Below are 17,447 nucleotides of genomic sequence, written 5' to 3' on the forward strand. Positions count from 1 at the left end.
TCCCTTAACTGCCTCCAATGAAGCAATACACCACCTTAAAAAAGCGGACCAAATCTCCTCCCAGTACTGGAGATGTGAGCTCATCAACACTTTGTACAGTTGGAGTAAGGATTCCCTACTCTTATACTCCAACTCCCTTGAATTAAGGGCCAACATTTCGTTAGCCTTCCTGATTACTTGGTGCACCTGTATGCTAGCTTTCTGAGTTTCGTGCACAAGTAACCTCCAAGTACCTTTGTGTTGCCTGCTTCTGCAGCTTTTTCTATATTTAAATTTTTTGTTCTCCCTTTCAAAATGAACTTCACATTTTCCGACATAATACTCCATTCGCCAACTTTACACCGATCACTATCTGTCAATAAACGGTTTGTGAGTTTTGAGAACCTTCCAGCTCAGCAAGCAAACTTACATCCAGTAAGCTGTTTATATCCTGCTTGCAACTTGCCTTTCCATCTATTTTCATCATGGCAAATTTGGTTACAGTACATTTATTCTGTTCTTGAAGTCATTTACATAAACTGTGAACAGTTGAAGTCCCAGCACTGATTATTGTAGAATTCATTTTGCCAACCTGAAAAATAATCCTTTATCCCCACTTGCTATTTCCTGCCTATGAGCTAATTCTCTAACTATGCCTCTATCACCATGGGCTCTTGTTTTATGTCTTAATCTTTTATGAGGTACCTCATTGAATGCCTTCTAAAAAAAAATCCCAAGACGTCACAAGCTGTTTATTTTATTGGATTCAAATAGACAGCATATCACCTCTATCTTAAAACTTATCTCAAAACAAAAAGGGTAAAGTACATCTCTTAAAGTGGCAGTTTTCCAATTCTCTAATACTTTTCCGGAGTTCAAGGATTTTTGGAAAAGTCCAACCAATGGATTCATTATTTCTGTAGCTACTACTTTTAAGGTCTTAGGATGCAAGCTATGAGGGCCAATGTACTTATCTGCCTTTAGCCCAAATAGTTTGTATAATACTACTTCAGTGATGGTTATGGTGCTTCGTTCTTCCTCCATATTCATTACTTTTAATGGGATGTTCGAAGTATCTTCCACTGTAAAGTGCATTCAGAAGTGGATGCAATAGCGTATGCTGTGGTGGTTAGATTGAGAGTTTTAAAGTTGGTGTTTTTAGGATGGTGTAGAGAATATAGGTTGCAAGCAGTTTGCTTCAAACTTGTCATTTACTTCTTAGATACAAGAGAGTTGTGTACCAAATATACCTAACCAGCCCTTGGATGCAAGGCTGATGTGATTCGCATTGGTGTGAAGATAGAAACTTTCCCCCTATCAAAACAAAAGAGATGCCTGAAAAGTTTGAGACAAGGACCTTCAGCTAAGATCCTTGATGCAGGAAGTAGTAAGAGATGAAAAATCTTTATGGTTCACAGTGCAGGGATGTGGTGGAAGTTCAGTCCTGGATTTACAAGACCAGATTTACGAGGATTTCAATGCATTTTGAAGAGTTGCTTAGCTTGTGCTGCGTGGAGAATCACCAGGAATAGTCTCTCCGTGAAAGATTTATTTATTTAAAAGCTATCAGGTTTGGTTATTCAAGGAATGGAAGCTAGTTCTCAGAAGTTGAAAATCACTTTGTACTTGTTCCAGAAATATCAAATGTCTAATTATGTAAAGTATGCCCATGAAATGGATTTTTTTGGCTCTGCTAAAAGTAAAAGGGAAACTTTCTATTCTGTAGTTTGAAATGTATCTTGCCGACAAAAAATAGTGTTTGTTCGGTAGTACTTTTCGTGCGATTGTTACAATTGTTAAACACTTTTTTTTTAAAAAGAAAGCTGGAAAAATAGTAGATCTGAACTTAGCCAGGTCATCTTTTGGAACTTGTAAGGTCACAAGTGGAATTGAACTGTGCTTCAATCATTGTTGACCTTTGGCAAAGCAAAGCTGTTTAGAGAGAGAAAATGGATTTGTTGCTTTTTGCTAAAGAAACTGGTGGAAAACGTATTAAAACTACAATTCGCCTAACAAGGTTTGGACTGTTACTTACTGTTTTGCCACAGGTTGGGTACTGGTGCTGAAAGGAGACTCTCAAAAAGCTGACAGAAAAGTATCTCTTGGGAAAGTTAAAATGCTTGCAGTTGGTGGAAATTTGCAAGAATGGATTCTCTTTTTCTCTCTCACTCTTGCTCGCTTGCTCTTTCACTCATTATCTTGCATTTGCTCTCTTGCATTCTTGCTCTCTCTCTCTCGCACGCTCTCTCTCTCGCTCTCTTTCTTTCTTTCTCTCTCTCTCTCTCTCTCCTCTCTCTCTCTCTCTCTCTCTCGCGTGCACGCTCTATCTCACTCGCGCGCTCTCTCTCTCTCCCCCCCCTCCTCCTCACCACACTCTCTCCCCCTCCTACACCCCCTCTTTCTCCCCCTCCCCACCAATCTCTTCCCCCTTCTCTCCTCCCCTCTCTTCCCCCCCCCCCCCACTCTCTTCTTACTCTCTCCTCTTAGCCTTTTGCTCTGTCTCTCTCGCTCGCTCGCTTTGTCTCCCTCTCTTCCCCCTCCTTTCCCCGTCTCTCTCTTCCCCCTCCTTTCCCCGTCTCTCTCTTCCCCCTCCTTTCCCCGTCTCTCTTCCCCCCCCCCCCCGTCTCTCTTTTCCCCCCCCCCTCCCGTCTCTCTTTCCCCCCCCCCCCTTCCCGTCTCTCTTTTTCCCCCCCCTTCCCCGTCTCTCTTTTTCCCCCCCACTTCCCCGTCTCTTCCCCCCCCCCCTTCCCCGTCTCTCTTCCCCCCCCCCCCCCCCCCGTCTCTCTCTCCGCCCCCCCCGTCTCTCTCTTCGCCCCCCCCTTTCCATGTCTCTCTCCCTGCCCCCCGTCTCTCTTCCCCCCCCCCCCCCGTCTCTCTCTCTCGCGCTCTCTCTCTCTCTCTCCCTCGAGCCCCCCCCGCCCGTCTCTCTCGCTAGCACCCTCCCCCCCGCCCGTCTCTCTCTCTCCCTTTTGCTGAGTCTGTCTCTGTCTTCTCCCCCTCTCCCCGCACAAGGCAGTACTCAAGAACTGAGTTTTGTTTGGCTGCAGTGTTCCTACTGAAATTATTTAACAAGTTTGAATCAGTTTAGGTACTTGTATTTTGTGGACAGCAACTGAACTGAACTTTGATACGACCGAATACATGTTTATCCACAAAATGATTGTGATTGGAAAAAATCTGTAAGAAAATAAGAGGGAAGGAATTCTTTTCCCTTATACAGGCCCAATCCGGAAGCTGAAGTATGTGGAAAGCCCTAAAGTTCCAGAAGATGACATAATGACCTCAGCTTTGGTCAAGTTGGCACAGAAAACAGATGTTTCCCAGTTAGCACAAAATGGTGAGTGTACCCATCTTCTTTACTTTTTTTAATTGTGTGAAAGGTACATGATTGGAGGTACGAAGGCTAGAATATACTTATGGTGGGAAAAAGAATTTGTTGGTGCATTAAAGGTCCTTTAGAATTCTGTTCCCATTCTGTATGATTTGACAAAAGAATGCCCCAACGAAACTTGTATAAAATCATTAGATGCTGTGGAATGTACTTGATGACGTTGCCACCTTCATGGCAAAGTGTTCAGAGACAGGATCATTAAGTATTTTTAAGACCAAGATGGATAGATTCTGCTTGGGCAGGAGAATCAAGGGATATTGTGAGTAGATGAGAATGTGTAATTTGACACTCAAGCAGGCCAGCCAAGATCTTATTGAATAGTGGAACAGGCCTAAAAGCCCAAGTAAGACCACATGAAGCCCAAGTAAGACCACATGATGTTGGCCATAGAAGTAGGCCATTCGGCTCACTGAGTCTGCTCTGCTATTCAGTTGGTCATGGCATTGATTTTACAGATGATGTCCCATGCACCACCATCACCATCCCTGGATATGCCCTGTCCCATCAGCAGGACATACTCAGCAGATGTGGCAGCACAGTGGTATGCAGCCAGGAGCGAGTTCCCCTGAGAGTCCTCAGCATTGACTATGGACCTCCATGAAGTCTCGGGGCTTGAGATTAAACATGGGCATGGTTACCTCTTGATTACTATGCAGTGTCCTCCCTCGGCAGATGAATCTATACTCTTCCAGGTTGAACTGCACTTGGAGGAAGCAGTGAGAATGGGAAGGGTGTAAATGTACTCTGGATGGGGAATTTCAATATCAAACACCAAAAGTGACTCAGTAGTCGCACTATTGATTGAGCCATTCAGGTCCTAGGACATAGCTGCTAGACTGCGTCTGCAGCAGGTGATGAAGGAGCCAGTGGAAAAGCATGTTTGACTTCGTCCTTCCCAAGTAGCAGGCTGCAGTTGCATCTACCCTGGACAGTATCGGCAAGAGTGACCACCCCACAGTCCATAGAGGGATGAAGTCTCACCATCACATTGATAATACCCTGCATCCTGTTGTGTGGGGTACGATCACTGCTAAATGGGAATAGACTTCGAACAGATCGAGTAACTCAAGATGCGACGTCCATGAGACACTGTGTGCCATCAACAACAGCTCAATTGTACTGCAGCACAATCTGTAATCTCATGACTCAGCATATCCCTCACTGAACCCCCATTGCCATCAAGCCAGGCGATCAACCCTGGTTCGAATGAGATAGCAGAAGGCATGCTCAGAGCAGCACCAGGCATACCTGAAAATGAGAAGTCAGCCTGATGAAGCCACCGATAGGACTACTTAGATGTGAAACAGTATAAGCAGCAACTGATGGACAGAGCGAAGTGATCCCGCAACCAACAAATCCGATCTAAGCTCTGCAGTCCTGCCACATCTAATTGTGAATTGTGGTGAACAGTTGAATAACTCTTTGGAGGCGGACTCATCTCTACAAATATCCCCATCCTCTCATCAGTGCACAAGACAAGACTGATGCTTTCGCAGCACTTTTCAGCCAGAGGTGTTGAATGGATGATTTATCTTGACCTTGTCCAGTGGACCCCAGCATTACAGATGCCAGTCTTCAGCCAGTTCAATTCACTCCACTTGATATCAAGAAACATTCGGGGATACTGCAAAGGCTATAGGCTGTGACATTTCGGCAATAGAACTGAAGACTGGATTAGTGGTGCTGGAAGAGCACAGCAGTTCAGGCAGCATCCAACGAGCAGCGAAATCGACATTTCGGGCAAAAGCCCTTCAGGAATAAAGGCAGTGAGCCTGAAGCATGGAGAGATAAGCTAGAGGAGGGTGGGGGGTGGGGAGAAAGTAGCATAGAGTACAATGGGTGAGGTGGGGAAGGGGACACAGGTGATAGGTCAGGGAGGAGAGGGTGGAGTGGATAGGTGGAAAAGAGGATAGGCAGGTCGGACAAGTCAAGGAGATAGTTACTGATAGGCAGGTCGGACAAGTCAAGGAGATAGTTACTGAGCTGGAAATTTGAAACTAGGATGAGGTGGGGGAAGGGGAAATGAGGAAGCTGTTGAAGGCCACATTGATGCCCTGGGGTTGAAGTGTTCCGAGGCGGAAGATGAGGCGTTCTTCCTCCAGGCGTCTGGTGGTGAGGGAGCGGCGGTGAAGGAGGCCCAGGACCTCCATGTCCTCGGCAGAGTGGGAGGGGGAGTTGAAATGTTGGGGCCACGGGGCGGTTTGGTTGATTGGTGCGGGTGTCTCGGAGATGTTCCCTAAAGCGCTCTGATAGGAGGCGCCCAGTCTCCCCAATGTAGAGGAGACCACATCGGGAGCAACGGATACAATAAATGGTATTAGTGGATGTGCAGGTGAAACTTTGATGGATGTGGAAGGCTCCTTTAGGGCCTTGGATAGAGGTGAGGGAGGAGGTGTGGGCACAGGTTTTACAGTTCCTGCGGTGGCAGGGGAAAGTGCCAGAATGGGAGGGTGGGTCGTAGGGGGGGTGTGGACCTGACCAGGTAGTCATGGAGGGAACGGTCTTTGCGGAAGGCGGAAAGGGGTGGGGAGGGAAATATATCCCTGGTGGTGGTGTCTTTTTGGAGGTGGCGGAAATGTCGGCGGATGATTTGGTTGATGCGAAGGTTTGTAGGGTGGAAGGTGAGCACTAGGGGTGTTCTGTTCTTGTTACGGTTGGAGGGGTGGGGTCTGAGGGCGGAGGTGCGGGATGTGGACGAAATGCGTTGGAGGGCATCTTTAACCATGTGGGAAGGGAAATTGCGGTCTCTAAAGAAGGAGGCCATCTGGTGTGTTCTGTGGTGGAACTGGTCCTCCTAGGAGCAGATACGGCGGAGGTGGAGAAATTGGGAATACGGGATGGCATTTTTGCAAGAGGATAGGGTGGGAAGAGGTGTAATCCAGGTACCTGTGGGAGTCGGTGGGTTTGTAAAAAATGTCAGTGTCAAGTCGGGTCATCACTAATGGAGATGGAGAGGTCCAGGAAGGGGAAGGAGGTGTCAGAGATAGTCCAGGTAAATTTAAGGTCAGGGTGGAATGTGTTGGTGAAGTTGATGAATTGCTCAACCTCCTCGCAGGAGCACGAGGTGGCGCCAATGCAGTCATCAATGTAGCGGAGGAAGAGGTGGGGAGTGGTGCCGGTGTAATTGCGGAAGATCAACTGTTCTACATAGCCAACAAAGAGACAGGCATAGCTGGGGCCCATACGTGTGCCCATGGCTACGCCTTTGGTCTGGAGGAAGTGGGAGGACATTGGGGAGACTGGGCGCCTCCTAGCAGAGCGCTTTAGGGAACATCTCCGAGACACCCGCACCAATCAACCAAACCGCCCCGTGGCCCAACATTTCAACTCCCCCTCCCACTCTGCCGAGGACATGGAGGTCCTGGGCCGCCTCCGCCGCCGCTCCCTCACCACCAGACGCCTGGAGGAAGAATGCCTCATCTTCCGCCTCGGAGCACTTCAACCCCAGGGCATCAATGTGGACTTCAACAGCTTCCTCATTTCCCTTTCCCCCACCTCATCCTAGCTTCAAATTTCCAGCTCAGTAACTATCTCCTTGACTTGTCCGGACTTGTCCGACCTGCCTATCTTCTTTTCCACCTATCCACTCCACCCTCTCCTCCTTGACCTATCACCTTCATATCCTCCCCCACTCACCCATTGTACTCTATGCTACTTTCTCCCCACCCCCACCCTCCTCTAGCTTATCTCTCCAGGCTTCAGGCTCACTGCCTTTATTCCTGATGAAGGGCTTTTGCCCGAAACGTCGATTTCGCTGCTCGTTGGATGCCGCCTGAACTGCTGTGCTCTTCCAGCACCACTAATCCAGTATTTGGTTTTCAGCATCTGCAGTCATTGTTTTTGCCTAATAGAACTGAAGGCATGTCCTCCAGAACTTGCTGCTCCAGTACAATTATAACACTGACATCTACCTGACAATGTTGAAAATTGCCCAAATATGTTCATAAATAACAGGAACAATCCAACCCAGCATATTACTACCCCATCAGTCTAATCTTGATCATCAAAAGAGATGGAAGGTGTCATCAACAGTGCTATCAAGCACCATGCACTCAGCAATAACTTACTCAGTGACGCCCAGTTTGGGTTCCGCCAAAGCTCTCAGCTCCTGACGTCGTTACATGGAGAAAAGAACTGAATTCCGGAGGTGAGGTGAGAGTGACAGTCTTCGACATCAAGCTCACTTTCAAATATTTGTGGCATAAAGGACCCCTTGCAAAACTGGAATAAACGGGTGTCAGGGGGCAAATTCTCTGGTGGTTGGAGTCACATCTGGCACATACACAGATGGTTGTGGTTGTTGGAGGTCAGTCATCTCCTCTGCAGGAGTTCCTCTGCAGATTCATGTCAGAGGCCAAATTACTTCAGCTGTGTCATCAATGACCTTCCCTCTGTCGTATTGTCAGAAGTGAGGATGCTGCCTGATGATTGTATAATATTCAGCACTATTTGCAACTCCTCTGGTACTGAAACTGTCCATGTTCAAATGAAACAAGTTGTGAACCATGTCCAGGCTTTGCTGACAAGTGGCAATTAACATTCGTGCCACACAGGCTCTGATCATCAGCAATAAGAGAGAATCTAACCACTGCTCCTTGACATTCAGTGGTGTTAGCATCAATTAATCCTCCACTATCGCTTCCTTGGGGTTATCATTAACCAGAAACTCAATTGTGTTCACCACATAAATACTAGCTACAAGAGTAGGTCAGAGGCTAGGAATACTGCGGCAATTAATTCATCTGATTCTTTAAAGCTTGTCCATCATCTACAAGGCACAAGTCAGGAGTTTGATGGAATACTCCCCACTTCCCTGCATGAGTGCAGCTCCGACAATACTCAAGAAACTTGATACCATCCAGGCCAAAGCAGCCCTTTTGATTGGCACTGCATCCAGAAGCATCCACTCCTTCCACCACTGACGCTCAATAGCAGTAGTGCATGCTATCAACAAGATGAATTGCAGAAATTCACCAGAGATCCTCAGACAGCTCTTTCCAAACCCTGACCACTTTTACCTTGAAGGACAGGGGCAGCTGATACATAGAAAGATCACCATCTGCAAGTTATCTGCCAAGCCACTCATCATCCTGACTGAGAAATATATTGTTGTTCCTTCACTGTCGCTGCATCAAAATCCTGGAATTACCTCCTGAATGGCACGGTAGGTCCATCCACAGCAGGTGAAATACTGCAGTTCAAGAAGGCAGCTCACCACCAGCTTCTAAAGGGCAACTTGGGATGTGAAGAAAATGCTGGCCAGACAGCGACACACTTATCCCATAAAAAAAAATTTGATCATCTTTAACTCCTTTTTCTTATCCTTATAACACTTAATTTGTTTGCTGAAAATCTCTGTCTCAACCTTGAACAAACTTTACAAGCCAGCCTTAACAGCTTACTGCAGTGAACAATTCCAGTGATTCATACTTTCCGAAAGCATAAATGCTGCCTCTCCTGTTCAACCCTTTACTCTGAGATGATGCCCTCTATCCTAGACTCTTCCTCAAGAAGAAATAACCTCTCCATATCTTTCCTGTGAAGTCTGAAGGCTCTTAAATAAATCAGTATTTCCTTTTCGTTCTTCTAAACACCATGGAGTTCAAGCCCAACTTACTCAAACTCTCGTAATAAGAAAATCCCCGCTTACCTGGAATCGTATCATAGTGAACCTTCTCTGGACTGTCTCCAATGTATGTTTATCTTTCCTTCAAGAAACGGACCAAAACTGTTCACATTATTCTGGGCATAATCTTTTGGTGTATCTCTGCTCCTATTTTATATGTTTGTTTGCGTTACGATCTAATTCTGCCATATTATTCCTTCAGCAAGCAGCTGTACGTAATGAGATCGTGGTTCACAGAATTTAGCCCTTTCTCTGACACATTTTGCTTCAGGCCAGGCTTGCTTGTTGGGAGTGTGGCAAGAAAGAATTGGTGCTTAGGATATCTATTGAAATATGTTTCAGTTCTAGCGGGTGTGCTGTACATATTTGTAAGAGAATTATTAGGGACAGCATGGTGACTCGGTGGTTAGCACTGCTGCCTCTCAGTGCTAAGGACCTGGGTTCAATTCATGCCTTGGGCGACTGTTTGTACAGAGTTTACACATTCACCTCGTGTGTGTGTGTGGGTTTCATCCCACAGTCCAAAGATGTGCCGATTAGGTGGATTGATCATGTTTAATTGCCCATAGTTTCCAGGGATGTGCAGGCTCGATGGATTAGGCATGGCAAATGCAAGGTTACAGAAAGAGGATAGGGGCATGGGTCTGGGTGGGATCCTCTTTGGAGGGTTAGTGTCAACTTTATGGGCCAAAATGGCCTACTTCCTGTAGAGACTCTATGATTACTTTGATGATTTATACAGCTCTTGGATTATATCTTATTGTTTAATGGTTTGTTGTTACCTATTTTGATTATTAACCTTGCTATGCATTTTTATGTGGAAAAATAATTGCTGAGTTTTACCTTGAACAGTTGAAAACTGCAGGAGGTTGAATTGTGAAACGGACATTGAAAACACGATGACCATAGTTTTCATTTCGTGAATGATCTGGCTTGAATTTGTTTTTCATAGTCTGAAGTAGCTTTTTTCTAGTGTAAGTTACATCCACTTTACACTGCAGAATTAGCTATTTTATGCTCTGATGGGTACACACATGAGCAGAGAGAATATCTTAATGGAGCGAGATTGCAAACTCTGATGTGCAGCAGGATCTAGATGTCCTGGTGCATAAATTGACAAAAGCTTTGTAAGCAGGCACAGCAAGTAAATATGAAAGCTGGTGGAATTTTGTCATTTATTGCAAAGGGATTTGAATGCACAAGTAAGCAAATTATGTTTCAGTTTAAACGGGGCTGGTGACGTTGGAGTATCTGTGAAGTATTGGTCACCTTACTTAAGGAAAGCTGTACAAGGATTGGAAGCAGTTCAGAGAAGATTAATGGATAAAACATACTGAAGTCATTGCCTTATGGCCAAATTTATATCCACTGTTGTTTAGAAGAGTAAGATATTGTGCTCAACACCTGTGCTCAAATGTTTTCTATTTATCAGAAAAAGCAAGAATCCGAACACCGATCCCTTAGGAACACCATATTCAACACGTCCCCAATCTGAGAAATGTCATTTATACCTATTCTCTGTTAGCTTTTATCTTTTAGGCAACTTGTAATCTATGGTATCAAGGTCCCATCAATCCCATGCATTTCTGATTTGATAATCAACCTGCCATATGGCATCATATCAAATGCTTTCTGAAAGCCTAAATATACAACATCCACAGCAGTATCCTCATCCATTGCCTGTTACGTTGCCAAAGAACTCAGTTGAACTTGTCAGGCATGACCTGCCCTTGACAGAGCCATGTTGAGTGTCTAGTATTAACTTAGTTTTGTCTGTGTACATTTATCTTGTCTTGTACAATGGCCTCCATCAGTTTTCCAACTATTGATGCCAAGCTGACAGGTTTGTAGTTTCCTGGGTTATCCTTTATCTCTTTCTTGAACAATGGTATCATATTTGCAATCCGCTAGTCCCCTGGGACCAATCTCATGTGTTTAGATATGGTTGGAAAATGACTTGAATGGCTCTGCGATTTGCTTGCTTACCTCTCTCAGTAATCTAGGATGCATTCCGTCTGGACCTGGCAATTTCTTTACCTGGGGAATGACACATCTTTGGCTTTAAGAGGTGTATTTTGTCCTGGTTTCTTTTAAGAAAAAGATTGAACGAAAGGTGCAGAGCAGGCTGGTAACATAGTCTGTGAGGCCTTGGGTTTTTTTTTAATTGGAACAATAGAAGCGGCCTGGATGAGTATGGCTCGCTGTCTCAGACCAGGATTTCTACTTTTTTTAAGCTTTTAGATTTAGCAGAAACTGCTGGAGTTTTGAAGAAGTAGAAGCTATTTTCCCCTTTCTGTCGGTTACAGTTAGAAGCTGTTTTTTTCCCCTACAGCAGATGTTGCATGTGAGAAAATATAATTTCTGAATTTACCTGTTTGCCAAGGGATCACAGAGTCATAGAGATGTACAGCATGGAAACAGACCCCTTCACTCCAGCTCGTCCATTCTGACCAGATATCCCAACCCAATCTAGTCCCACCTGCCAGCACCCGGCCTATAACCCTCCAAACCCTTCCTATTCATATATGCAATTGTACCAGCCCCCACCACTTCCTCTGGCAGCTCATTCCATACACGTACCACCCTCTGTGTGAAAAAGTTGCCCCTTAGGTCTCTTTTATATCTTCCCCTCTCACCCTAAACCTATGCCCTCTAGTTCTGGACTGCCCCACCCCAGGGAAAATACTTGGCCTATTTATCCTATCCATGCCCCTCATAATTTTGTAAACCTCTATAAGGTCACCCCTCAGCCTCTGACGCTCCAGGGAAAACTGCCCCAGCCTGTTCAGCCTCTTCCTATAGCTCAAATCCTCCAACCCTGGCAACATCCTTGTAAATCTTTTCTGAATCCTTTCAAGTTTCACAACATCTTTCCGATAGGCAGGAGACCAGAATTGCAAGCAATATTCCAACAGTGACCGAACCAATGTCCTGTACAGCCGTAACATGACCTCCCAACTCCTGTACTCAATACTCTGACCAATAAAGGAAAGCATACCAAACGCCGCCTTCATTATCCTGTCTACCTGTGACTCCACTTTCAAGGAATTATGAACCTGCATTCCAAGGTCTCTTTGTTCAGCAACACTTCCTAGGACCTGACCATAAAGTGTATAAGTCCTGCTAAGATTTGCTTTCCCAAAATGCAGCACCTCGCATTTAGCTGAATTAAACTCCATCTGCCACTTCTCGACCCATTGGCCCAAGATCCTGTTGTAATGTGAGGTAACCCTCTTCGCTGTCCACTACACCTCCAATTTTGGTGTCATCTGCACACTTAGTAACTGTACCTCTTATGCTCGCATCCAAATCATTTATGTAAATGACAAAAAGTAGAGGACCCAGCATCGATCCTTGTGATACTCCACTGGTCACAGGCCTCCAGTCTGAAAAACAACCCTCCACCACCACCCTCTGTATCCAAATGGCTAGTTCTCCCTGTATTCCATGAGATCTAACCTTGCTAATCAGTCTCCCATGGGGAACCTTGTTGAACGCATTACCTGAAGTCCATATAGGTCACATCGAATGCTCTGCCCTCATCAATCCTCTTTGTTACTTCTTCAAAAAACTCAATCAAGTTTGTGAGACATGATTTCCCACACACAAAGCCATGTTGACAATCCCTAATCAGTCCTTGCCTTTCCAAATACACGTACATCCTTTCCCGCAGGATTCCCTCCCAACAACTTGCCCACCACAGAGGTCAGGCTCACAGGTCTATAGTTGTCTGGCTTGTCTTTACCGCCCTTCTTAAACAGTGGCACCACATTTGCCAATCTCCAGTCTTCCGGTACCTCACCTATGATTATCGATGATACAAATATCTCAGCAAGAGGCCCAGCAATCACTTCTCTGGCTTCCCACTGAGTTCTTGGGTACACCTGATCCTGGGGATTTATCCACCTTTACCCGTTTCAAGACATCCAGCACTTCCTCCTCTGTAATCTGGACATTTTGCAAGATGTCACCATCTATTTCCCTACAGTCTTTATCTTCCATATCCTTTTCCACAGTAAATACTGATGCAAAATATTTGTTTAGTATCTCCCCCATTTTCTGTGGCTCCACACAAAGGCCACCTTGCTGATCTTTGAGGGGCCCTATTCTCTCCCTAGTTACCATTTTGTCCTTAATATATTTGTGAAAACCCTTTGGATTTTCCCTAATTCTATTTGCCAAAGCGATCTCATGTCGTCTTTTTGCCCTCCTGATTTCCCTCTTTAGTATACTCCTACTTCCTTTATACTCTTCTTAGGATTCACTCGATCTATTCTGTCTATGTCTGACATATGCTTCCTTCTTCTTAACCAAACCCTCAATTTCTTTAGTTATCTAGCATTCTCTATACCTACTAGCCTTCCCTTTCACCCTGACAGGAATATATTTTCTCTGGGTTCTTGTTATCTCATTTCTGAAGACTTCCCATTTTCCAGCCATCCCTGTACCTGTGAACATTTGCCTCCAATCAGCTTTTGAAACTTCTTGCCTAATACTGTCAAAATTGGTCTTTCTCCAATTAAGAACTTCAACTTTTGGATCTGGTCTATCCATTTCCATCACTATTTTAAAATGAATAGAATTATGGTCGCTGGCCCCAAAGTGCTCCCCAACTGACACCTCAGTCACCTGCCTTGCCGTATTTCCCAAGAGCAGGTCAAGTTTTGCACCTTCTCTAGTAGGCACATCCACATACTGAATCAGAAAATTGTCTTCTAAGCACTTAAGAAATTCCTGTCCATCTAAACCTTTAACACTATGGCAGTCCCAGTCGATGCTTGGAAGTTAAAATCCCCTACCATAACCACCCGATTATGTTTACAGATAGCTGAGATCTCCTTACAAGTTTGTTTCTCAATTTCCCTCTGACTATTAGGAGGTCTATAATATAATCCCAATAAGGTGATCATCCCTTTCTTAGTTTTCAGTTCCACCCAAATAACTTCCCTGGATGTATTTCCGGGAATATCCCCCCTCAGCACAGACGTAATGCTATCCCTTATCAAAAATGCCACTCTCCGTCCTCTCTTGCCTGCCTTTCTGTCCTTCCTGTAGCACTTGTATCCTGGAACATTAAGGTGCCAGTCATGCCCATCTCTGAGCCATGTTTCTGTAATTGCTATGATATCCCAGTCGCATGTTCCTAACCATGCCCTGAGTTCATCTGCCTTCCCTGTTAGGCCCCTTGCATTGAAATAAATGCAGTTTAATTTATTACTCCTACCTTGTCCCTGCCTGCCCTGACTGTTTGACTGACTTCTGTTCTCAACTGTACCAGTCTCAGATTGATCTCTTTCCTCACTATCTCCCTGGGTTCCACCCTCCCACCTTACTAGTTTGAATCCTCCTGAGCAGCTCTAGCAAATCTCCCTGCCAGTATATTAGTCCCCTTCCAATTTAGTAGCAATCTGTCCTCCTTGTACAGGTTACTTCTACCCCAAAAGAGATTCCAATGATCCAAAAATGTGAATCCTTCTCCCAAACACCAGCTCCTCAGCCATGCATTCATCCGCTCTATCCTCCTATTCCTGCCCTCACTAGCTCGTAGCACTGAGAATAATCCAGATATTACTACCCTTGAGGACCTCCTTTTAAAATTTCTGCCTAACTCTGTAATCTCCCTTCAGAATCTGAACCGTTTCCCTTCCTATATCGTTGGTTCCAATGTGGACAATGACCTCTTGCTGGCCCCTCTCCCCTGTGAGAACATTCTGCACCCTCTCTGAGACATCCTTGATCCTGGCACCAGGGAAACAACACACCATTTTGCTTTTTTGCTGCTGGCCACAGAAACATCTGTCTGTTCCTCGGACTACAGAATCCCCTCAGACAATTGATCTCTTGGAAGCAGATCTACCCCTCATTGCAGTCTCAATACCAGAAACTTGGCTGTTCATGCTACATTCCCTTGAGAATCCATCACCCCCTACATTTTCCAAAACAGATTACCTGTTTGAAATGGGTGTATCCACAGAAGATTCCTGCCCCAGGTGCCTACCTCTCTTACCCTTCCTGGAGTTAACTCATCTATGTGACTGTATCTGAGACTTTTCCCCCCTTCCTATAAGTGCCATCCATCACATGCTGTTGCTGTTGCAAATTCCTCATTGCTTCTAACTGTCTCTGCAACCGATCCATTCGATCTGATAAGATTCGCATCCAAAAGCATTTATGGCAGATGTAGTCCTTTAAACTCTTTAAACTCCCACATCCGACAAGCTGTACATATCATTGCAAAGGCCATGTTTGCTCCTTCACAATCTACAGACCCTGAAAATAACATCATCTTATTCCTCTCCAATTCACTGCACCAGGTTAAATGAATAATTATGGCATGTTTTAAGTTTAATCAAGAGGCTTATCTTCAAAAACATATAATCAAAAAAGAGCCCACTATACTCACTACTGCAGCCTTTGTATTGGACAGATTAAAACAACGATTAACTTATCTGATTCTGTGTTGTGAATTTCGCCCAAACAGGTTCCTCCAAGATTAGTTGTGAAATTCACTGTTTGTTAATTTTCCCAGACGTACTCCGATGTCCAGCGATACATGAATTCAAAAATAACAAAGGCAGTAACTGTGCAGTTTCTCTCTCCCTCCCCCTCTCTCTCTCTCTCTCTCTCTCTCTCTCTCTCTCTCTCTCTCTCTCTCTCTCTCTCTCTCTCTCTCTCCCTCCCCCTCCCGCTCTCGGTCTCTCTCTCTCTTCTCCCCCCTGCCCAGCACTGTCGTCACCATGTGCTTCCTTTGTCTGTTCTTCTCCCTTTTAAAGCTGCTATTGTTTTGACTTTTTTCCCCAAAGTTCCAAAACAATGCAACAGCATATAAAACAGTAATCGCTGCTCCTGTAATTTGAGGAAATCACCTCCAACACCTAAAATACCTCACAAAAAAGGAGCAACTGTTACAGCCAGAAAATTTTCCCGTCCTCCATCTTGGAGTAGAGTATTGGAACAGTAAGTTAGTAACAGTTACTGTATCTATTATTTTGTTAATTTTTACAATAGGGTTAAGTTATTATAAGTTCTTTCTCTTTTTGTATTTTAACTATAATGGATGAATAGTGTTTTGCTTAATGCCAAGTGGTTGAATTTGACCAGTTAAGTTGCATCTGGAAAACAACACTTTACATTTGCCTTTAAAATAAGAAAAACTTAAGGTCCAAATTACCTCCTTAGATTGATATAAATCTACATTAAAAGTCAAATCTGTATATTCCAAATCTAGAAACTCTTAGGAAGGTCAGTAGCTTCCATTTATAATATACACAGTATAAATTAGAAGAGATTTGTTTCGTGACACGCATTGAAGAGAAAAGTCTTATATTAAGAAATGCTCTCCTTTCATTGTGCAGAACAACCTCGATGATCTGAACAAGACTGGCTGGGGGAGTATTTTGTTCAGAAACCATCCATTTAAAGCCTAATGGAGCATTAATCTGGTTGAATATTAGCTGCTTTCACACAAATGTGTTCTCTTGAAATGAGAGCATTCCTGAGCGGTGTTGTGCAGTGGTTTGCATTGAAATCCTGCCTTTGAAGGGAGGGATGCTTCAAGCCTTTGGCTAGATAGTATGTTTGTCATTCAATGAATGAAAAAGGCTTTTTTTTCTGGGTTACAAAAAATCCACCACATTCTTTGAAGGGGCACAACTTTGAAGTAGTTCAACCAGGTAGATGACTGTCTCCCTTTAATCAGGCATGTTCTGTTTGAGGTTCAAGCCTTGAATCCTGTTATTGTTTGTTTTCCTGCCGTGGTTTTTTTTATTCTTGAGTCAGTCTGGAAAATGATACACTTTCTAATGAAACGTCAGTGTTCTTTGTCAGTGACTATTGGATAAAAATGAGAATTTGGGGTTTGGTATATTGAATTTATACCATGTTTCTATCAGTCAGTTATTGCACGTGGGAATACTTAATGTAATACTATCGTATTGGTTTATCTTTTGACCAGCTCTGTGTTGGCTGATCTCAGCAGTAAGGATCACCATAATACCTAATTAAGAGGTATCAAGGGTGGCACAGTGGCTCAGTGGTTAGCGCTGCTGCCTCATAGCACCAGGGAACCGGGTTCAATTCCAGCCTTGGGCAACTGTCTGTGTAGAGTTTGCACATTCTCCCCATATCTGCGTGAGTTTCCTCAGAGTGCTCCGGTTTCCTCCCACAGTCCAAAGATGTGCAGGTTAGGTGAATTGGTGCTCTCTTCATTTCCAACTGCAGCCGGGACATTAACCGCCTCAACCTCTTCTCCCCTACTCCGATTTCTCACCCTCACAATACGCAGCCCTCCACTCCCTCTGCTCCAATCCCAACCTCACCATCAAACCAGTGGACAAAGAGGGTGCAGTGGTGGTTTGGCAAACCAACCTCTACACTGCTGAAGCCAGACATCAACTCGAAGACACCTCCTCCTACCGCCCCCTTGATCATGACCTCAACCCCCATCACCAA

General features: G+C 44.6%; 1 protein-coding gene across 3 annotated transcripts in view; it reads left to right on the forward strand.

Annotated features, from left to right (window-relative positions):
• Positions 1 to 17,447, forward strand: part of LOC140482253 (protein TANC1-like) — a 245,970-nt gene that overhangs the window by 68,772 nt on the left and 159,751 nt on the right. For all 3 annotated transcript variants that reach the window (XM_072579410.1, XM_072579411.1, XM_072579409.1), the window contains one exon: positions 3,200 to 3,316. In XM_072579410.1, the coding sequence (XP_072435511.1) occupies positions 3,200 to 3,316 (117 nt within the window). The remainder of the gene's footprint in view (positions 1 to 3,199; positions 3,317 to 17,447) is intronic.

This window comes from Chiloscyllium punctatum, chromosome 10, assembly GCF_047496795.1.
Source record: "Chiloscyllium punctatum isolate Juve2018m chromosome 10, sChiPun1.3, whole genome shotgun sequence".
NCBI lineage: Eukaryota > Metazoa > Chordata > Chondrichthyes > Orectolobiformes > Hemiscylliidae > Chiloscyllium > Chiloscyllium punctatum.